Below are 23,632 nucleotides of genomic sequence, written 5' to 3'. Positions count from 1 at the left end.
ATTTTACAAACACTGCTGTTCTTAGCAAGATTTATCATTTTTTCTTGAATAAAGGGGTTGTTGCAAGTTTTCCATTAATTTCCATAGTTGCAGAAAGGTCCATTTTTCCCCCTAGTTTTCTTGCTGCTTTTATAAAGAAGCAGATTTTCAGAGGTCCTTAACCCACCATTTAAAAAATTCTCCTTCCACTGGATTTTTAGAAAGGGTTTCTTGGGGTTGGGTTGGATAAAAAACCCTAGCGCCGAACCTGCTGATCTAAGGCTGGGAGCTGTGAGAGTCTGTGAGAGCCTCCATTTGCCTCCGCAGATGTAGCACAGCATCAGCCAAGCAGCATTTGATTGCTTCATCCTGGTTTCTTCCTGCATCCTCAGCCTTTATCCTTCATTGGCCCACCGGTCCTTCTTTCCCTCTCCCTCCTCTCTGCCCTCCCCCTTCCTGTCAGCAAGCATTTATTGACCATCTCCTGAGTGCCTGTGGGTCCAGCCCCAGCTCCTGCCCCAGGAGCCTCTGCTTTGGTGGAGGGGAAAGACAGGTTTTCAGAGGAGACAACCACAACCAGGCTGTGCTGGGACAGAGGGAGGTGTCTGAGGCTGGCGGAGTCAGGGGAGCCAGGGGAAGCTGAGGGAGAGCAATGGAGGTTCTTGGGGGGAAGGGGGGCACCTAGAAGCAGAAAGTATCTTGCTCAATGGCCCTGGAAAGATGACCCCAGAGGGCAAGAGCAGTGCCGGGCTTCCCCAGCTGAGAAATGGGCCAGTGGGGAGATGAGCATTCATTCCATTAGGACAGGCGCACGCACAAACACTGCGGGGCCATGGAGGCATTCTCCAGGCAAAGGCTCCGCTGCAGCTGGAGAGCGCCCGCCCCCGCAGGCGAGCAGGCCAGCCTGTCTGCAGGTCTGCAGCAGCAGCAGGAAGGCATCTCAGGCAGACACTGTCCACCAGGCAGGCTCCCCGGGACACAGGAAAAGGTCTGGTTTTACAAGGGAAGGTGCCAAAGCCAGGATGTGCATGTGTGTGAAACTAGAAATAAACACCAGGCTCAGCCAAAGCTAATCAGAGGGGAACATCTGCTCCGGGTTGTTCACACCATTCTCCGACAGGCAGGGGATCGGGACACCCGTGGGAAAGGGCGGCCAGGGGGGCGAGGTGCTGCCCGCCCCTTGCCCAATGCGGACCTTAGACAAGACACTTCTTCCTTTGAAGCCTCAGTTTCCTTATCTGCAAAATGGGGCTAAGAACAGATGCTTATCTTGTAGGGCCTGTGAGGATTACATGACCTGGGGAACTTGAAAGGACTCAGCACACAGTATCAGGGGCCCAGTAAGTCCTTATCTTTCTGTGACTTTTCGATTGCTGTAAACTGAAGTCATAATTCTAACGGGTTTTTGAGTAATAGTATACATTTCCCTAGAAAAAGTCACTTTGTATTGCTCATCTCCTTCCAGAATGGACATCAGGAGCTTACAATAAAAGGCAATAAAACATTTTATGAGGACAGAAACAAGAACTGAGTGATGAAATGCGTATTTGCAGGCCCGTGGGGTGTGTGTGTGTGTGTGTGTGCGTGTGCATGTGTGTGCGTGTGTATGTGCGTGTGCGCGTGTGTATGTGCGTGTGTGCGTGTGTTATTACACACAAAATCTAGAGTACAGGAAGCCATGGCAATCAAACACGAAACAGCCTTCAGCTTCCGGAAGTCAGAGCACACCGAGAACCATGACGGCATTTCCTACCAGGGCACTCTAGCGAGTTTATCTGGGGGCCTCTACAGAAGGAACTAGATAATGCAAGCATGCAGCACAGCGGGGAGGAAGCCCATGCCCAGCGCCAGGGAGACGAGTCGGAGGCTCAGAGGGAGCCTGTTCAGCTCCCCAGGCCCAACCCGCTGGGGGTCCCCTTGGTGGTGATCCCCTCTGGCATCACACCATGCCCTCCTGGAGAAGCTGCTTAGGGGCTGAGCATGTGTTCATTCATTCCTTCACTCACTGTTTGTGCATTTACATTCCCAGGGCCTACTCTATGCTGAACAGTGAAGACTTTGGAGATGCTTGCACTAGACTTTAAGAATACTGACCTTCCTTGGGCTATGAGCTCAAATAGAGGAGATGACGTCCTGGGGCGGGGAGGCCAGGAGTGCAGGGTCAGAGTGGGAGGGCCTCAGACAGCCCTGGTGAGGCTGGAGGTGGGGACACGGGGGAGGGGTGATGAGAGCTGCAGGAGCTGTGGGTGAGGACCAAGAAGGGGGCACAGGTCTGAGATGTACTGTGAGGAGACTGACCAGGATTTGGTGTGCGGGGGCAGGCGGGGGGAGGAGGGATTCAGGATGATGCCCAGGTGTCTGCATAGGGAAGCGGGAGGCTGGAGGTTTCCTCCCTGCGATGGGGAGCTGGGGAGAGCAGGCTGGTTCACTGGGGCCAAGCCCAGACTCCAGAGGAGATAACGTAGCTGGAGTCAGGAAGGGGGCCACTGTCAGTGTCATGGGGGTGCCGTGGCTGTAGGAATGGGAGAGAAGAGGGCCAAGAGCAGATTCACTTAAGAGGCAAATGGGGTACTATAGAAAAGGCAGAAAAGAAGGGGGTCAGAGATGTGGGAGGAAACACAGGCCAGAGCTGAGCTGGGAATACAGGGTGGGGACGTGGGGGTGGCCAACAGCGAGGATCAAGGAAGATAATGACGGCAAAGCTTCTGCTGGCATGACCATCCGATGATGTCAGCGGAGTGGCAGTGAAGAGACCGGAGGGGCTGGGATGAGTGGAAGGCGAGGCGGAAGAGCCAGGACAGGGCTGGTGTGTGGATGCCTCGGAGGAAGCTTCTCTGTGTGTCTCGGTAGGGGATGTGCAGAGCAATGCGTTTTGGGTGAAACGAAGATGGCAGGAGGGGAGGTATGGCGCGTACAGGTGAGTCTGCAGGTCGAATGGAAGGAAGGAGGAGTGTCTTCCTGGTGCCTCTGCCAAGGGAAGGGCAGGCCAAGTCTGGGGAGGGACAGGGGCACCAGGAGAACCAGGGCCAGTGGGCTGGTGGGATCACCATCAGTCCCCACAAGGCCAGGAGGTTGTTTCAGAGTGAGACTAGGGATTGAAGTTTCTGAGGTTGATACTAAGATTTGGAGGGTGCCAAGGACATGGGTGGGACAGTTACTGGAACTGTGATGCCAAGAGGCCAGGAAAAGGGGTACTGGGCACTGTGGGCTCCAGGGGCAGTGGCTGGAATTGGAAGGGCGGAGCAGAGCTGGCCCAGGACCTGTGAGTAATGAGGTGCTACGGGGACTGGTGCACCCAGCTCAGTCCCTGGCCAAGGGCACACTTCTAGGCCTGAGCTGAGGAACAAGAGAACCTGGGACTCACCGGGATCACCTCTTCTTCCGGGCTTGCCACGCCGTCCAGGGGGCCCTAGACAGGAAAACAAGGATAGACTCGTTGAGAAGGGAAGCCAGTGGGTTTGGGCACAGCCCGCCTGCTGCTGGCCCACCCACCCACCCTGCAGCTGCATCCTGGCGGCAGCTTGCCCGCCACCCTGCTGGCTGACAGAGAGGAGAGGTGTGGGGAGAAACCCGTCTCCTGCCCCTCCCTCGCCCCTGCTCCTCCCAGCCTTCCCCTGTTGGTTGCATTCTCACCCCTCACTCTCATTCAGTTACTAATCATCTGTTCATTTATCCATTCACAATCCCTCCGAAATAAAAAAAGATTTATTATCTGGAAACTCTTGAGGTAGAAGAGTTTGCAACTGAGAAACTTCTAAGTGAGGAGAAATATAAGGCCGAGGGTGGGAGTTATGAAAGCCCTGACCAATGCTTTTTAATCTCCACGGCGATAAAACAACAGCGACAGCACACCACATAAAGACACCATCATGGCATTTCAAATGCTTGAACTCGGCAAGAAGAGGCACTGCCCTGCCCATCCACTGTCCTGCCCAGGCTCGCTAGAACCCTCCACACCTCCCAGCCCTGCCAGCTCGGGTGGATGCTTCTATATTTCTCAGATTTATTGCAGAGAAGGCAGCTACTTTTCAGTATGCAGCTCTCCATCTACATGGCTGGAGCCTTTCTGAATTGATGATGGGAACCATCTTGCCTTTGCCTTCATCCCCTCTGCCCACTTCATTCTTTTCTGTTTTGGGGAAAGGTGTGCAGAAGAGAAGATGTATGCACTAGATTACAAATGAAATGGCACTTTATACCTGTCTCTATCCTGCTCCCCCCCGCCCCCCCCGCGTGCCAGGTGCTGCGGTGGGCCCTGACGAGGTAGATGGACAGACTGTGGCTGTATTACAAGGCACTGCCCTTTCTCATGAAGTTCACCCCCCTCCCAAATTCCCAGAACCACCACCGAGGAGAGACAGACTGGTCATGAATCAGGTCTGAAGCCGGGTAGTTGTATGCATGCACACGCCTGTGTGTTTCCCTTTTTCCTCCTCCTGCTTTTAAGTGGTGCTGATTGTGTGCCCCTGATCCAGGGATTGGCACGGGGCAGTAAAGCAAAGGCAGCTCAGGTCAGGGGGTCAGTGGCACTTCCCGACTTTTGTTCAGGGGGAATCCTGGATGGGGAGGAGGGAGGGCCTCTGAGAACAAGTGAGAGAGACCTTTGCAGGCCAGGCTCAAGTGAGAAGGAATTTCTGGCCAGCACTGGGGGCTTGAGATCAGGATGGTTAAGCAAAATTAAAAAATTAAAAACATGCTGTTTTCTTGCACCCCTGTGTTTGTAATTAAAGAAAAGTTATTGTGGTCAAGAACACATAATATAGAATTTACCGACTTGAACCATTTTTAAGAGTGCAGTACGTTAGTGTTAACATATGTCGAGTGTTGTGAACAGGTCTCCAGAACTTTTTCATCTTGCAAAATGGGAAACTCTTTATCCATGGACAGCCCTCTCTTCCCCCTCCCACAGCCCCCCAGAAACCACCATCCTACTTTCTGTTTCTAAGACTTTGCTTATTTTAGATGTCGCAGATAAGTGGAATCTTGCAGTATCTGTCCTTTTGTGAGTGGCTTAGTGCAATGTCCTCAAAAGTTCACCCATATTGGTGAAGTGACCATTTCCTTCTTTTTAAAGGCTCAGTAAATATTCCATTGTATGTACACACCACATATTCTTCATCCATTCATCCATCTGGTGGTGGATACTGAGTTGCTTCCACCTCTTGGCTATTGTGAATAATGCTATAAACATGGGGGAGCAAGAATCTCTTCAAGATGCTGTTTTCAACTCTTTTGGATAAATGCCCACAAGTGGGATTGCAGGGTCATTTGGCAATTCTATTTTTAATTTGTTGAGGCCCGTCCTCACTGTTTTCTATAGTGGCTACACCATTTTACATTCCCACCAACAGTGTACAAGGGTTTTAGTTTCTCCACATCCCCACCAACATCTGTTATTTTTATTTTTTATTTTTTTTTGATACTGGCCATCCTAATGGATGTGAGGTGATATCTCATTGTGGTTTTAATTTGCATTTCCTTAATAATAAGTGATGTTAAACATCTTTTCATATACCTGTCGGCTATTTGTACATCTTCTTTGGAGAAATGTCTATTCAAGTCCTTTGACAATTTTTTAGTTGGATTGTTTGTTTTTGTCACTGAGTTGTAGTTCTTTTTTGTTTTCCTTTGGTTAATCCTCACCTGAGGATACTTTTCCCAATGATTTTTAGAGAGAGTGGAAGGGAGGGAGGGAGAGGGAGAAAGAGAGCGAAACATTGTTGTGAGACACATCGATCAGTTGCTTCCTGTACCCGACCCAACTGGGGCTGGGGATTGAACCCAAAACCCGGGCATGTGCCCTTGACTGGGAATCAAACACAGGGCCCCTTGATGCCTGGGCCAATGCTCCAACCATTGAGCAACACTGGCCAGGGCTGAAGGAGTTCTTTGTATATTTTGGATATTAACCCCTTATCAGGTATATGGTTTGCAAATATCTTCTCCTATTCTGTAGGTTACCTTTTCATTCTGTTGTTGCCTTTGCTGTACAGAAGTTTCATTTTTAATTTTTTAAATCCTCACCCAAGCACATGATAGAGAGAAGAAAGAAGAGAGAGAGAGAGAGAGAGAGAGAGAGAGAGAGAGAGAGAGAGAGAGAGATTGAGAAATATCGATGTGTACATGCCCCAACCAGGGATCGAACCTTCAACTCAGATATGTGCCCTGACCAGGAACTGAACTGGCAACATTTTGGTACACAGGATGATGCTCAACCAACTGAGCCACTCAACCAGGCTGTGCAGAAGTTTTGAAGTTTGATGTAGCCCAATTTTTCTATTTTTGTTTTTGTTGCCTTTTAAATCTTTGAGTTCTTTTGTTTATGGTGTAAGGTGAGGTCCCAATTCATTCTTTTGTCTGTGGTTATCCAGTTTTCCCAACACCATTTGTTAAGGATATTATCTTTTGTGTAGCCAGACTTGGCACCTTTCTCAAAGATGGTTTGACTATATCAGTGATGCAAACCTGAGCACTGAGAGCAGGAATTCATGCTGGTTGCAGCCCTCAGGTTTCATGCTGGGATCGCCTAGGTCCATGTTGACTTGGTAACAAGATTCTGGCACCCATAACAGACAACAGCTCACACTGCCAGGGACGTGTAGCTGATGAAGGGGTTCCAGGCCCACTATACCTGCTGAGGCCTGCAATTCCCTTCCTCCTGGTGGGCTCTGGAGGCCCCTTTATCGGACCCTCTTTCCAGAACTCTGGGAGGAGAGTTGGGGTCAAGTGATTCAAATCCTCCAGACCTTCAGCCTGAGCTCCCGACGATGCCTGGGCCCCAGAGCCATTGTGGAGGTGCACTTGAATGGAAAAGTCAGGGGAGGTCCCCAGATTTGAGTTTCTAAGACCAAATCATTAAAACATCTCTCCCAAATATAAATTAAAATCACAACGAGATGTCACCTGTCAGAAGGGCTATCATCAATAAACAAGTGTTGGTGAGGCCCTAGCTGGTTTGGCTCAGTGGATAGAGCATCGGCCTGTGGACTGAAGGGTCCTGGTTTGATTCTGGTCAAGGGCATATGCCCACGTTGCGGGCTCGATCCCCAGTAGGGGGCGTGCGGGAGTCAGCCAATCAGTGAATCTCTCTCATCATTGACGTTTCTATCTTGCCCTGTTCCTTCCTCTCTGAAATCAATAAAAAAAATATTAATAAAAAAAAGTGTTGGTGAGGACATGGAGGAAAGGGAACCTTCATGCATTGTTGGTGAATTTGTAAATTGATGCAGCCACTATGGAAAACAGTATGGAGGTTCCTCAAAAAATTAAAAATAGAACTACCATATGACCCAGCAATTCTTCACTTACCTGAAAAAACCCAAACCACTAATTTGAAAAGATATACACATCCCTATGTTCACTGCAGCATTATTTACAATAGCCAAGATAGGGAAACAACCCAAATGTCAAGCGATAGACAAATGGATAAAAGAGATGTGATACATATATACAATGGAATATTACTCAGCCATAAAAAAGAATGAAATATAACCATTTGTGACAACATGGATGGATCTAGAGCAGTGATGGGCAACCTTTTGAGCTTGGTGTGTCAAACTTCGCCAAAAAACTGAGCATAACTCGGGTAGTGTGTCACTTTGAGGAAAAAACATTATTTCGCAAATGTTTCATCCTCAGGAGCAGCAAATGTTTCATCATCGGCCTGCGGCCGCCTCAGTGGCCGCGTGTCACCAGAAATAGCTACGCGTGTCAGTGCTGACACGCGTGTCATAGGTTCGCCATCACTGATCTAGAGGGTATTATACTAAGTGAAGGAAGTCAGACAGAGGAAGACAAATATTGTTTGATTTCACTTATATGTGAAAGCTAAAAATCAAAATAAACAATACAGAAACAAACTCATAAATACAGAGAAAAAAACTGATGGCTGCCAGATAGGAGGGTGTTGGGCGTTGGGTGAACAAGGGGACGGGATTAAGTAGTACAAATTGGTAGTTACAAACTAGTCATGGGATGTAAAATACAGCACAGGGAATATAGGCAATAATAGTGTAATAACTATGTATAATACCATGTGGGTAGTAGTCTTATTGGGGTGATCACTTCATAAATCAACTAAATGGCTTATCACTATGTTGTAATCCTGACACTAATATATTGTATATCAAATTGTAATAGAAAAAAAATGTTAAAAAAATTTCTGCAGATAATTTACAAATATCAGTCCACCCGGGGCTGGAGTGATCTGCCTGCTCATTTCCAGCCTGGCCTAACAAAGCCCTCTGTTCCTCAGAGGAGGGAGTCAGGTCCTGGGCCCACCTCGTGGGCCCAGGGAACATGGTGCTCTGGGGGGCACTGACTCCCCAAGAGGCTGGCCAGCTGGTGGGCTGCTTGGGCTGGGCCAGCACCGCGAGCCACGTTGTCCTTTGGGAATTAAAACCACAGCCCCTTGTTCAGCAAATACAGCTCATTCCAAAGGGGCGTATGTCCCCGCAGGCATCCTCCATCACCCACTACACTGCAGGGAGCCTGAAGGTCCCGAGCCCCGATGTTTGTTGGAAAGTCCCAAAGCAGTTTGGAAAAGCAATGCCACAGGCTGTCGGACTGTAGAGCACATGATTGCTTAGAACCAGGACGTTTGTTTGGAACCAGCAACTGCTGCTGCTAAGTGAGACAGGTCCCTACTGCCCCAATGACCAGATGACCAGACCTGGCCAGCCTGCCTTGACATCGTCTCATTTAGTGACCAAATGAACAGAGCCCATGGCAAGGTGAGGGGGGAGGGGAGCTGGCAGGTGGTCCCGACCTCACATGCACAGAGTCTCACATGTGGACACCGATGTTCTCTCCAAAGGAGCGACAGTCCTGGGCAGCCACGCAGCCCCTGACAGTTTAATAAAAACAGGAGTTTGGCGGCACCCTTTATTGAGTGTTTACGCTTGGTAGTAATCTCAATTCCATGTCAACTCATACTTGCCTCAAACCTATGAGGAAGGCTATTATTATTATCTCCATTTTATAGATGTAGAAACCAAAGCACAAAGAGAGGAACTGATTCTCAGAGTCCGACAGCTGTCGTGGGCGGGGCCGTGCCGCTGCCGCCCCCTGCCGCCTGCCTCCCTCCCGCTCAGGCCGATGCTCACTGAAGGGGAGCGGTTACAGGAGCCCACCGTTTCTATAACCGCTTCTTGGCATTTATTATTATTTTTTCAACATATCGGGTACCACACAACATGGAAGCGGCCCAGAGATGGCTCTCAGAGGGCCATGCATTAAAAGGCCACGTGCCACTGCCCACACTCGAGGCCCCAACGGCGAGTGCTTGCTTTTGACATGTGCTCCTCACCCATCCGAAATGCCTGCCCTTCCCAGGCTGGTTCCTCCCCGGAGTCAGGAGGAGCTCTAATAAAGCATTTAAAACGGGATCAAGGGGTCCAGACCTACTACTCACGTTGGTGGCACACCAGACCCGGACTGGGGGGTGGGCGAAGAGAGCCTGGGGAGGGGGCGGCCGCTGACATGTTGGAAACCTGTGCAGGCCACGTGCTGAGTGCTTCTGCTGCCTAGCGAGAGATGTGGACATGATTGGCTCCACTAACAGAAGAGAACTGAGACCCAAAGGTGAGGCGACCTGTCCTCGCTGAAGAGCAAGTCAGGAGCCAGGAGTGGGCCCTGGGCTGCCGGGGCTCTTGCTGGCACCAATGCTGTCCTCCTGAGTGCGTCTGTTTGGGGAAATGGACCATGGTGTAGGCACCGGGACTGAAAATCAGAACGTGTCTCCCAGAGGTTAGCTCCTGGCTGGCTGAGGATGGAGGGCATGGGCTGGCATGTGGCACTGCCTGTGGGGAGGCACTGGTGGGTAGGGGCCTGTGGTCTGGGCAGCTGGAAGGGGTGTGGGCAGGCCAGCTGTGTGCAGCCGTCAGGATTCCCTAGACCCACCTGGCCCCCGGGGCTCCTGCCTGTGGTGACATTGGGGGCTGCCTGGGGCCATCTCCCATTTATTCAGAGGCCACCGTGTGGTCAGAGATGCCCGGGTGTCCCCAGACACAAGTGGCCCCTTCCTGTCTGTCCCGAGGTCCCGTGCCACTCGGCCGGGGTATGGGGCTGGCCTGACTCTGGAGGGTGCTTGCTGGGCAGGGGCTTCGGGAGCAGTGCCGGGGAAGCTGCGAGCCTCCTGCTGAGCGGCAGCTCCCTTCTGTGGACCCAGGCCCTGCACGCAGCTGGAGGCCAGGCTTCTGCAATGGGAGGGTCGTTCCCAGAGCTGGAATGCTGCGGGGAGCAAGGAAGGTGGCCCCTGCTGGCGAACCTGCCGTGTGCCAGGCTTTGTGCTGGGGGTTGCACAGATGTCTGCTCATTCATTCTGCTCAGCGCCCCTGCCAGGGAGGTGGCATCCACCTCACGCTACAGATGAAGTAAAAGAGGCTCAAAGGGAAAGGACTTGTCCCGTCACACAGCCGGTGTGGAGCAGAGCCGGGATGCAAACCTCGCTGTGTCTAATGCCCAAGCACTTGCCTCGTTTCCTTAAAAGAAACGAGGACTGCCTGGCCTCCCCTCTAGTCGGATGCCATCGTCTGGCCCGAGACCCCTGGGTGCCCTATCCTAGGTCCACGCAGCTCTGTGAGGGGGGAGGGCTGGGGTTACTTCCCAAAGTGCTGGGGGGAGGGTGCTCCAGCACATCCCAGTTTCAGATTCAGTGGGGCTGGAGTGACCGGAGAACATGCATTTCTATTACGTTCCCAGGGGATGTGCTGTTGCTGTGGGTCTGGGAAACACACTTGAAACCACTTGGCTTCCTTTCTCTCTCTCTCTCTCTCTCTCTTTAAATATGAGTTTCTTTCTTACGACATATTTCAAGCCTCATGCACTTTACTTGGTGCCAGTTGCCTTGGGTGTTCAGGGGATGGGAGGCTGGAGCCAAGCTGTGAGTGTACAATACCGAGGGACACCAGTTCTGGGTTCGTAAACCACCAGCAATGATTTCTACTACGGCTGCCACGAGGGCTACTGCGGTGCACACTGCTGGAGCACGGACTGCGTGCCAGGTCACATCCATCCTAATGCAATTTTCACAGCTACCCTCCAGCTCATTTTATCGAGGAGGAAACTGGACCCAGAGAGGGCAAGTCACTGGCTTGAGGTCACACAGCTTCAAGTAGCAAGACTGAAATCTGGCCCCGGGTGGTCTGGTGCCAGGGCTCACCCTCTGAGCCACAGGCCGTTCTGCCCCAGGACTAGATGAGATGGAACAGAAGCCCCTCACCAATTACAGGGGGAGCTGGTTGAATGGCCTAAACCAGAGCTCTTAGTCTACACCCAACCCCATTTCTCTGTCTGAATCCCTGTCCCTGTGAACAGCATCACCACCTACCAGCCCTCGGGAGTGTGGGTGGATCCATCCCATCCACACTTCCTGAGCACCGCCTCTAAATACAAGAGGCGCCAGGCTGCCACCCTACGTGGCTGGCCACGCCTCGGCCCTGTCCTGTGTTCTAAGTGTATTACTGTGACCCTAAGACAACCCCGTGCAGTGGGTACTATCATCCCCATTTTACAGATGTGGAACTGCAGCACCAAGAAGTTAACTCACCTCAAATCACAGAGTCAGGAAGAGAAAGAACAAGTACGGCACCGATATCTCTCTGTGAACCGATGGTGGCAGCCTCCTCCCCCCTGGCTTCCCAGTTTCCTTCATTCTCTCCCCCACCGTCAGGGCAGTCCTTCCGAACCACAGATCGGATCCTGTACTTCCCTTTAAAGCCACCCACAAGCTCCTCACTGTTCTTAGGACAGAGTCTGAGCTCCTTGGCCAAGGCCATTCCAGGCTGCCCTGGCTTCCCTCTCTGGCCTGCTCTGCCCAGCCCCTACTTGTCTTCCATACATCACTCCCAGCCCACGTTTTGCCAGAGCACCCGGCCCAGGACACATCACGGCCCCTGAGCTGTGTTGCTCATGTCTCCAATGTCCATTCTCCCATTTCTCCTACTCATCCTTCAAAACCCAGCTAAGACATGAACCCTCCTCTGGGAAGCCTTCCTGGATGCCCACTCTCGGGGCCACCGATATTTACTGGCACTTGGTGCACTGGGATGGAGCTGTCTGCCCCACAAATCAGGAACCACATGTAATTTGCCTTGGTCCTCTGAGAGGCTGGCCTGGGCTAAACTGGACTAAGGTGAATGGTCATCAGTGACCACACCAAGAGGCTCTGGATTCTGGGGTGTCCATTGGCGGCTGTGTCTGGGTCTGATCATTGCTGGGCATTAGGAAAGGAGATGAGATCTTTTCTTCTTTTTTTTTTAAAAAAATACATTTTATTGATTTTTACAGAGAGGTAGGGAGAGGGATAGAGAGAAACATTGATGAGAGAGAAACATTGATCAGCTGCCTCCTGCACACCCCCTACTGGGGATGTGCCTGCAACCAAGGTACATGCCCTTGACTGGAATTGAACCTGGGATCCTTCAGTCTGCAGGCCAATGCTCTATCCACTGAGCCAAACCGGTCAGGGCTAGATCTTTTCTTCTTTATGCCTGTTCCCCTCTGCCCACTGGGCTGGGACTATGCCCGTTTATGAACCAAGGGCAAGTGGTCTTTCAAGCAAGGGCTGTTAGAAACCCTGGGGGCAGACCTTGCCCGGGTGAACTGCTCCTAACCATTCTCTGGGGAGCGCCTGAGCCCCCAGATAATTAGCCGCATGTGTGTGGGGGATAGGCCTGGTTTATTTCCCAAGGATTTATGAGAAGGGGAGTATTCTCACTGACCTCCGTTTCAGGAAAGGCCTCTTTCTGGAACACTTGCCGAATATCAACAGTGAAGCACATATGCTCGCAGCAAGCCTGCCTGACAGCGTCATTCCCGCCATGTGTTTCTTGTCTCGTTCGCATTTTAGCATTCGCTTTGGGGACTGCATGCATTTCTGAAGGTCCCTAAACACAGCTCCAAGCAGAGCACTTATAATTTACCCTTCATGAAAGCCATCACTGCTCTTTCCAAACATACTTGGAAGTGGGTTCAAAGTTTATTTAGAGAAAAAAAATACATTTTTAATAGACAGAAAGAGAGTGTTTGTGAATTCTTTTTTCCAAGCCCTCCTCCTTGGGACCTTGGGAACGACTCCTCCGGCTCACAGACACGGACACCCTCTGAGCGGACCGTGGACGTGTGAACACGGGTCATCTGTCTGCTCAGGCATTTGTCCAGTTCATTCTCTGTTTATTCACCTGTTATGCTGTTTCTCCCTCCACCCCACCTCCTCATTCTCTTCCTTCTACTCACGCACTCTCACCTCATCATGGCCCATCCATCCATTTATCCTGCGGTAGAAAAACTACTCAATACATAGTTTTGGGTGCATGAATGACTTTATTCATCCAGGCAATCAAATATCTATCTGTATATTTATCATTCATCCACCCATTAGATTATTAATCTTTGTTCATTCATCCTTGAGATCACCCATCCATCCGTCCATCCGTCCATCCACCCAACATCGACCCACCCTGTGCCAGGCTCAGGGGATACTCAAATGAGTACATCTGGTTCTTGCCCATGAGCGGCTCACAAGGAGCTGGGAGATGACAGGCAAACAATCAACTACGATGGATCATGGGAACCGATCGTAGAGAGATGTGCAGGAGCTGTGGGGCCCGGAATGGCAATGGATGCTGGGAATAGTTCAGTACGGAAGGGGAGATGGAGCGTCCACAGATAAAAACCTGCTCGTCTTCCCTGTCTCCCAGAACCAATGCGGCAGCAGCTTGGGGTGAGTGGAGTCAACGGCCACTCCAAGGCCTGAAATTCCACCCGTGCCTTGCGGACATTTTCCGTCAGAGACAACCTCCTAGCTGGGACTGCTCAGGTATGGCACCGCCTTAGAGATCCTTACAGCAATCCCGCATCTCCATTCTGCAGAGCGGGAAACGGGCTCGGGAGAGGGGAGGCAGCTAAGAAGTGGCACAGCCTACGGTACACATCCGAGTTTGAGAACTGGTGGTCAGTCCGGGTAGCCTGCTGCAGCCGTTGGCCGGTGGGTGGCCCTCAGGACAGCACCAGCCACTGACCTATCTGCTCCCACTCTGAAGTTTCCAGGGTGCTTGGGCCCCAGGCCTAATTCCTTGGGGTCACGATTCTCCCTGCACCCCACCTGTCCCAGAGCTAACCGGACACGCCTGGCGTAGAAGTTGTGATCCCTGTCAGGGAGGCTGAGTGCACAAAGGACCCCAAGAAGCCCTGCTATTTCAGAGCTTCTCTCCTCCTGGCCCCAGGCCCAGGGGCTGAAAACAAGGACCTTGTTTACAAGCAGGGACCACACATGCCAAGTTCCAGGCTGTGGCCAGGCAGAGGGTGGCCGTGCTCCCCAGAGAGATCCCGCAGCCGTGGTCCTCAGCGCCGTGACCCTTCAGAGAGAGCGTCGCGGGAGCTGGCTTGACTAACGCTGCCCTGCCTGGGCGAGGACGGCAGCGCAGCCCCTCCGCGGGGCCTCAGGAAGGAGTCATTTGACATTCAAGCCTTCACAGAAGTCTTTCATGTTATGTGGTGCACGTTCAATTAATTTATTTTTAAAACCCAACAATAAAATAGCATTTGGTGAAGACACACAAATTGAACCAGCCCTAATCAGAGCTGGTTCTAGATGCTTATCTCTGTAACTGAGGGGCCTATTAAAAAGAGCCTGGGAGTTAAGGATGGGAGATAAATGTGTTCATTTATCTCTATTATTCCAGAAACCTGAGCTCTAAGGGCAAAGAGGTCAGGAGAGGAGCCCAGCAGCAAAGTTTAGGAAGTGGGGAAGTAGATGCGTGAGGGATTACTGTGTGTGGAAACGGGACCGCTGAGATTTTAAGCCAGTAATGGGAAAGCTCAAGAGCAACCTACCCTGCGCTGAGAATGCCCAAAGCCCAGGAAGCAGCAGACCCGATGAGCTAGAAGCTAGACCAGGGGCCTCAAACTATGGCCCTTGGGTCAAATCCGGTCCACCATTGACTTTTTAAAAAATTGAGTTTTAAAAAGAGAGGAAGGGAGAAGTAGGGGGAGAGAGAATGAGAGAGAGAGAGAGAGAGAGAGAGAGAGAGAGAGAGAGAGAGAGAGAGAGAGAGAGAAACATTGATGTGGGAGCAAAACATTGATCAGCTGCCTCTGGGAATCAAGCCGGAAACCTGGGCATGTGCTCTGACCGGACTCGAACAGGCAGCCCTTCGGTGCACCGGATGACGCCCAGTCCAATCAATTGAGCTACATCGGCCAGGCCCCACCACTGATTTTTGTGAATAAAGTTTTACTTATGGATTGTCTATGGCTGCTTTTGTGCTACAACGACAGAGTTGAGCAGCTGTGACAGAGATGGAATTTGCCTCTGATCTGGACAGCTGCCCTTTCTTAAGCCGGGGGTTCATGTTCCGGAGAGAGGGGAGTAGAGTCTCTCGCGCAGGACGCCGGCGGACAGTTGAGGGAGGAGTGCCATCAAGAGGAAGTTTATACACGAACGTGGAGGCCCCAAGAGTATTCCTTCCTCAGCTCGGCTCCCAAGACCAGGCGGCTGGGCCTTTGCCTCCAGGCAGGAGATGGGCAGGCTCTTTCTGGGAATCTGATGAGCACCGGAGAAAAGACCCAGCCGCTCACGCCCTGTGAAGCCACGATTGACTAGCCCGATCTGTGCCCCGAGCTGCCAGTCAGCTTTATAGTTTCCACTCTGAAAAATGAGCCAAAGGCACCAGACGTTTGAGAAACCCTCTTGCGTGAAAGACAGAGGGCAAAACAGGTGGCGAGAAGTAATTCAGAGGACAACGGCTTTCAGAAACAGAAAATTAAAAAAACCCCACATCCCACAATTAAATGTTCAGAGGGAACGGCGGATATTATATCCACGAATTTAGATCAGGATGCTATTAAAAAGGAATATTCAGAGAACATTTGCACAAAATTTCTTGCAAATTAAAAACATGATAGCAGCGATTAAAATTTCATTGGAAACAGAGCTGTGAGAGAAAGGTGGGCCAAGTCTCCAAGTAAGTCGGGATGAACAGATGCAGAAAATTGGAAAACGAGGTAGAGCTAGGTCAGGACATCAGGAGCAGTCCACGGATGGCCGTCCCCCGCTCCCCCCACCCGCTAAGGAAACCTAGAGAGAGAAAGAACAGAGAAATTGGGAGGGGGAAATCATTACATAATTCAAGGAATTTGAATATATTGAGATTTCTTCCTGAGAGTCCAGCTCAGTGAAAGAAAACAGACCTTGCTAAAGGCACTTTGCCTCAAAATCTCAGAACACAGGGTTTAAGGAGAAGATCCCAAACTACCAGGGAGAAAACAGCAGGCTTCCTGCAAAGACCTGAGAAAAAAGGAAGGCTTGGCCTTCTAATAGATAGTGCCCCAAACGGAAAAATCGAAGTTGCAGCATACTCATGTTATTTAGAGGAAGGTGATAATTTTTAAAATTTATTTTTTTTAAAGCGATTTAGATCAGGGAGGGAGAGAGAAATAGAAACATCAATGATGAGAGAGAATCATTGATCAGATGCCCCCTGCACACCTCCTTCTGGGGATGGAGCCAGCAACCCGGGTATGTGCCCTGACCTGGAATCAAACCATGACCTCCTGGTTCATAGGTTGATGCTCCACCACTGAACCACACCGGCTAGGAAGAGAGGAAGGTGGTAGTTACCGACAGAAGCTCTGCTATTTGTCAGGTGCTGTGTCAGGGCCTGGGGATAAGTGGGAGTGAGATAGGCCCAGCCCCACCATCATTACAGACTAGTGGGGGAGGCAGACCCTGCTGCACGGATGATGTGCCAGATCACAACCTGGTGAGTGCTGTGAAGGAAAAGGACGGTGCGCACAGCCTGGCCGCAGGGTGCAGGTTTTCCTGAGAAACTTACGCTGGAGAGGAGGCCAGAGAGACGCCCGGAGCTGCCTGGGCAGAGAAAGGACAGTGTTGCTGGCAGGAGGGACAGCAAGGACAAAGGCTGTCAGTGAGAGGCAGCAGGGCTCAGCCTTGCTCTCCCATCCCAACCCCCTGAAGGGCTGTGCGCAGGGCTGGGCCTCACCTCCAGCGTTTCTGATTCAGCGAGTTTCAGGTGGGACTCCAGAATCTGGAGTTCTAACAGCTCCAGGTGATGGGGATGTTGCTGGCCCAGACCTGCACGGCGAGAAGCGCTGACCTAAATGTCTGCAGAGCCCGATCCTACCGGGTTTGTATCGTACCCTTCAGGCCAGCAGTTCTCAAACAGGAGAAGCATTTGGGTGTTTGTGCTGTGTGCAGATTTCCCGGCCACCCCAGAGATTCCGGTTCCCGGGGCTGGGCAGGCCCTGACAATGCGTAGTGACGTGAATGCCCATGGCCCCAGGGGGCCACTCGAGGCCTGGGAGTGGGGCACAAGCAGACAGCTCTTGCAGTAATGCCCGAGTGAGATGATGGGGCCTCACCAACCAGGCAAGGGACGAGGGGGGAGGGCAGGATGGACTTGTGAGGTGAGTGGCGGGACGAAGATGGCTCGAGGACAAGGAAAACCAAAGGGCGGCTCCGGCCTTCGGAGTCCGGGATCAGGCGGCCAATGTCCGGTTTTAAGTGTCGGCTGGACTTTCTGCGCCCAGCCCCCTCAGACTAGCCTGAAAGTTCACTGCCAAATTGATTTTTAAATGTTGTGAAACAATTCCCAGGTGAAAACTACCGAATCTCATTTCTTCTGCAGGTGACCCAGCCACGAGGGAAATCTGCTGTATCTGCCTTTAGAGCCCACCAGAGTCAGCTTCCGTTCCTAAGACAACTGGACGAAGCCCCAATTCCAACTGTGTCCCACCAGATGCAGTGGGTCGGGCCCCAAGCCCCACCCGCCAGCCCTGGTCTTCGAGGCCCAGGCTCCCCCTGCCAGCGAAGAGGAGAAACCACAGACCCCACAGAGCACTCATGCCCGGCCCCCCCCCCCCCCCGCTCCCCCTTAGGAGAGACCTGCAATTTCTTGGCCAGAACAAGAGGCAACAAAAGTCTAAAAAGGCCCCACACCCATGAGGCCATACGGACCCTGTGTCAGGCCTGGCCCCTTGGGGTCCTCCCTGGGAAATTTCAGTCCCCCCACTTTTGGACTGAGGACGAAAGGTGCCAATGAAAGGCAATCAACAGCTGCCCCAGAGGCCCTCTGCCCACGTGACATGGAGCCATCTGTAGAAAGTTCCAGGAATTGAAGGCCAGCGCCGCTCCCCCTGGCTGGTCCCACATGTGTGTTTGAGGGGAGAGGTGGTCCCTGCAGGCTTCTCAGGGGCCCCCAGGACCCTGTCCTGCTGCCCTCCCGGGTGGGGCCTTCGGGGGAAGGGCCTAGAGCCTCCTGCCTTCCTCGTGTTTTCCAAGGCCGCCCTCCCCATTTATGAAGTACCGACCCCCTGCCCCGCCATGCACTGCGTTTCTGTGGGCTTTGGCTTTCGGTTTCTTCCATCCTCAGTCCTCACAGCCACCCGGCAGCATGTTCCCCCTTCTCAGCATTCAGGTCTCAGCTCAGGGGGCACCTCCTCAGAGGGGCCCTCGCTACCTGACTCCCCAGTATTTCATCACATCAGATGGTGCCTGCCCATCCCACGCCCTCCTCCTGCTAGGATGTGAGCTCCCCGACAGGACAGATCTTGTCCTGCTTATTGCCTAGTGCCTGGCATCCGGCGGAGCTCAGGAATATTTGCTGAACAGCTGACATGAGAGAACGAAAAGCATACAGAAGTGACTTGCCCCAAATCACAAGCTAGCAGAGGCCTGTCCGGCCTGGGCACTGGCCCAGCTGTCACCTTGCCTTCCCCGCCGCTCCCCTCCCTGGGTACTGGCTGGGTGGCTGGGGAGGGTCCGTGTGGCCACTGCCTCTCAGGAATGCCTCCTGGTCGAAGGCACCTGGGAGGCAGAAAGGCTGCTTCTGGGTTTATCTTGCAGAGACGGTCGCAGACCCTGGAAATCAGGTCACAAAGTGCAGGAGTCGCCGGCAGAGGCTGTGAAGCCAAACAGACCTGGGCTGACTCCCAGCTCTGCCACTCACAGGTCAGGGTTAGGGGGTGACCCTGGGCAGGCCACCTCATCTCCCTGAGGCTCGGGTTCCTGGTCTGGAAGCCCAGGATCACGTGGCACCTACCTTCTTGAGTTTTTGTTTTTTGTTAATCCTCACCTGAGGATATTTCTTCCATTGATTTTCAGAGAGAGTGGAAGGGAGGGAAGGGGGTGGAGGGAAGAGAGAGAGAGAGAGAAACTCAATGTGAGAGAGACACATTGATTGGTTGCCTCCCACTTGCACTCTGTCCGGGGCTGGGGATTGAACCTGCAACCCAGGTATGTGCCCTTGACCGGTAATCAAACCTGAGACCCTCTGGTGGGTGGGCTGATGCACCAACCACTGAAAAACATGGACCAGGCCCTTCTCGAGTTTTTGTGAGGCTTATAGGAAACCTGGCGTATCACGCACTGAGTACAGGCCTGGCACTTGGTAACATTGCAATAAAAATGAAAGTGGCCGCTCTGCGACCAGGGGCTGAGGCCCGAGCCTCACAATCCAGGTTAAGCCCCTGTCCTCAAGGGCATTCCTGGCCACGTGCCCCCATCGCTCGTTACATGACCCTCAGGAATCCGTGATCCTCGGGGGTGTGTGGCTCTGAGGACTGAGACAGCCACGGGCAGGAGGGTGGGGCAGGCACAAATGCTGCAGGGCACAGCAGTTTGGACGCCTGCTCTCCGATTCTCTGTTTCAGGCAGAGCTGGGACATCTGCACTGTTTTTCATGTTTTAATCCCAGCTGTTATCAGCTGCTGGGAAATAGTTGAGCCCAGTCTCCAAGCTGGGAGAGGCTTCTTCTAAATTCCACCAGGAGAACAAAGAGTTCCCAAAGAATGACACAGCTGCCCAGACTGGCAGCCGGGGCGGCCAGCCAGTAGGGCCGGGCTGGGAGGAAGGCACGTGAATTGGCCAGAGGGTGGGCACCGTGGTGAGCCAGGGACCCCCTGGGCTCTGAGGAGTCAGGGGTGGGGGGACATCTTCTCTTCACGGCCTCTGTGTTGGGAAACTTGGCAGCCTCCTAGTGGCATGAAGTTCCTGGTCCAAGACCACGGAGTCAGGTGGAAGGCTTGGCTGTGTCTGCCGGGTGACCAGAGCTCAGAGCGGGCGATGTGCCATTTGTTGCTGCCTCAAACCTCTTGACCGTCCTCTTCACCCTTGGATGCTTTCCCACAGCGTACACCCAACCTTGCAACGCTGATGACCAACTGTGCTGCTCTCTTGGGGCTGAGCAGATTAGGTTTACATCCCACCCGTCAGGGGCAGGGCGCATTCTGCAGGTAGAGACCGCGGGATTCTGAGCCCGCAGCCCCAGGAGGCTTCCTGGTCGGGCGGGAGTGCCCTCTCGCTGGGCGGGTGGCTCAGAGCGGTGGCTCTGGGAGCCGCTCCTGAAGCTCTCTCCTCCGAGGGACTTGGAGGCCCTTACTAACCTTTCCTTTCTCTTTTTTCTTCGTAAGCCAGCTGGACTGGATTCTGTTGTCTGCAACTATGAATCCTGACAAGCTCCTCCAACAACCCCCCCTGGCAGTTTCCAACTCTCCTGCTGCAGGCACACGTGGGTTATGCAGGTAACGGACACGGACCCATTCACGGACACGGACCCATTCACAGGGACGTGGCTCGAAGAAGCCTTTCTTTACGAGGAGGAAACAGTGCGAGCCCCAGCGGAAATGGTGACTGACACTCAATTTCAGGACCAGAGAGACGATAAGGACTCGTGGAGGCGGCGGCACGCTGAGCGGCATTCTTGATCTAAGGAGGGCAGTGACTATGTAGTTACAACGGACTGTTTCCAGATCCTCCGTGTTTTTCAAGAGAAGCCAGAAATTAGGATTTTTATGTGAAATGTCCCACATTTTTCATGGTTAACTTACATTTTACTTTTTAAATGTTTTTACTGATTTTAGAGTGAGAGGAAGGGAGAGGTAGAGAGATATAGAAACCTCCATGATGAGAGAGAATCACTGATTGGCTGCCTCCTGTATGGCCCCTACTGGGGATCTAGCCGGCAACCCAGGTATGTGCCCTGACTGGGAATCGAACCAGTGACCTCTTGGTGCTTGGGACGAAATGACATTTAATTCACTGAGCCACACTGGCCGGGCAGTTAACTCACATCTTAAACACATAGTGAAGGCCAAAATATATCAGGAGCTCAACACCCGCAAGTCTGGATTTGGGCTGTGATCGCCGCTTTGTGATCAAGCTTACAGGATCAAGTTCAAGTCCTTTATTGTGGCATTTAAAGCCCTTTGCACAAATCCAGCCTCATTTCCTCCCACTCTCTCCCTTTCTCCCTGCCCCCACCCTGCACACACAGACCCCTTTTCTTGGGCAGGGAAGTATCCAGGCTGCTTCCCTGCCCAGCCACATCCTTTTCCCTACCAGGCAAGATCACCCCAATGACCAAGTCCTTTAGGAAATACATCCCCGTCTCGTGGGTCTGAGGCATCCAGTCTCAGGGCTCCCACAGTGCCCTCTGCGTCATTTCATCTGGATGCTTCTCACCCTGTGTTGTAACCTTCAGGGCCTCTGAGTCCCCAGCCCAGTGCCAGGAGGACGTCCATCTTTAGAGGAAGCCTGGGCAGTGGGCGGGTCCTCTGAGGAGGTGGCTGTTCCCGGGGTCTCAGAGGGCGTTGGAATAATGTGTGGGGTCCAGTTTAGGGAATCTGGCATGAGGAGGGCAGACCCATCTGCTTCTTCCTGCCTCAGTGACATGGGAATCCCCAAACCTGGGCGGAGGCCATGAGGGGAGCCACAGGACTGCCCTCCTCCCACCCAGAGCTTGGAGACAGCTGTGCACCTTCAGGGAGACTTTCCCTTTCATCTTAGAGGAGCAGCACGGGGACGTGTCCCCTGTCCTCCATCCCATGCTCTGGGGGAGGGCTGGAGGCTCTCAGGCTGCAGGCTCAGCCAGCCTGGCCCTTCCCTGCCTCCCTCTTTAACCGCAACGCCTTCCGCCTGTTCCCGAGTGGGTGGTGATGCCTTTCAGTTTGCCCAACTCTAATCAGGCTCACCTCACAGTTATGAAGCTCCTACTATGTACCCGGCAGAGGGCTTGGTATGCCCGAATCTCTGAGAAGCCTCATGGTGACTCTCTGACATTGGCCTCTCGCCTGTTTTACAGAGAAACTAAGGCTCAGGGTGGCAAAGCCACTTACCCAGGGCCCGTGCCCGAACCGCCCCCCCGCTCTCCCCCACCCCCTGCCAATCCTGCCCTTTCCAAAAGACACGATGCCCACCTGTGGGGTAGGAATGGGGAGCCACCAGGCGGCATTGGCCAGCCTCTTCAAGGCCCCGCTCTAGAGCGGAGCTGCAGTGAGCTCATGGGAACATGTCCATGTTAGCACTTCAAAGAGAGCCGCAGCCCAGGCTCACGGCTTGCACATGTGAGCCCAGCTGGGGAGCTGCACCTGAACAGCAGCTGGCTGCTCCCACTTGCGCGGGCCAGTCTGAGGGAGAGACAGTTCCCTAGCAAAGCACTGCTGAGTTTTGTCATCTACCTTCCATCTGCACGCAGACAACACTCAACCTAACAGATGACACAAACCAGGCGTCTACCGAGTCTGGGCATTTCCACAGATGGTGCCTCCTGTTCTCCCTCCAAGTCTTAGTCGGTGGGGATGTTCTAACAGGTAAGGTGACAGAGCCCAAAGAAGTGCTCTTCCTGAGGTCACACACTCCGTTAGAGATGGCGCTGAGACTCACACCCCAGGCAGCGGACCCCCAAACCCTGCCTCCCCCACACCCACAGCCTGGCTCAGCCTGGCTCAGCCTGGGCATGCTCCCAATGTCCTTCAAAAGATGGAGATGCCCCGCCCCTCGGGGCACGGCCCAGTGCTGCTCATCACTAAAGATGAGCAAGACGGGCAGATGAGGTTTTTGCTTTCCCGAGGGCCAGCCATTGTGCGTGAACCAAGAGGGGTTTTCGGAAGCAAACTGTGATCTAATTAAATGAAAGGTGGGATTTCATAGGAATGCCGCATTTTGGACCTTCTAAGACCTTTGGATGAAAATGATTTGTTCATAATTATTTTGGAGTAGACAACGTCATTTCCCAAATGAAACTGTGAGTTGTGGCTTAAAGTGATGGAGGGATTGTCTAGTCCCTCTGGGTGACCAGGAACCTCACGGGCATGCGTCTTCATCCTGTGCCCGGGGAAGAGCGTCCCCCAGCAGGTACAAGGAACAAGGGAGACAGAAATAAAGATGGCAGCTGCTTCGATCTCATGACTCCGCTGATTCCATGAACGGGATATGGCGGGACACACGCTGGCTGTTCCCTCTGAACCTCTGAGCCAGAGCAAGTGGTCTGGTCCATGTACAACAGCCGGAGGCCCTCATGCTGGAATTTGCTAGCCCTTCCAGCCACGTATGAGACTGCAGTTCCAGCATCTCCCTAGTGAGGAGAAGAAAGCTAGAAAGGAGCTTCTGCCCAGCCTCTTGTCGGGATAGATGACAAATCGAAAGGGCACTGGGAACTACCATTTGGACATGGTCTTTTTGTTTTTTGTTTTTAAATTTATCTTTATGTTGAAAGTATTACAGGTGTTCCCCTACCCACCGGTGAACCCCCCTCCATTCCCCCAGGCCTTCATGGCACTATTGTCTGTGTCCGTGGGTTTTGTATATATGCATATAAGTTCTTTGGTTATAGATATGGTGTTAATTCAAAAAGCC

The 23,632-nt window shown here is 52.6% G+C and overlaps 1 protein-coding gene across 1 annotated transcript in view; it reads right to left on the bottom strand.

The window, feature by feature from the left end:
• The window catches only part of COL23A1 (collagen type XXIII alpha 1 chain), a 259,993-nt gene that overhangs the window by 50,416 nt on the left and 185,945 nt on the right, over positions 1-23,632 (bottom strand). Inside the window, exon 3 of the mRNA XM_079771649.1 lies at positions 3,344-3,388. Within this exon, the coding sequence (XP_079627775.1) occupies positions 3,344-3,388 (45 nt within the window). The remainder of the gene's footprint in view (positions 1-3,343; positions 3,389-23,632) is intronic.

Source organism: Cnephaeus nilssonii (assembly GCF_951640355.1).
Source record: "Cnephaeus nilssonii genome assembly, chromosome: 5".
In the NCBI taxonomy this organism is placed as follows: Eukaryota; Metazoa; Chordata; class Mammalia; order Chiroptera; family Vespertilionidae; genus Cnephaeus; species Cnephaeus nilssonii.
This window is presented reverse-complemented; position numbering and strand designations above follow the sequence as displayed.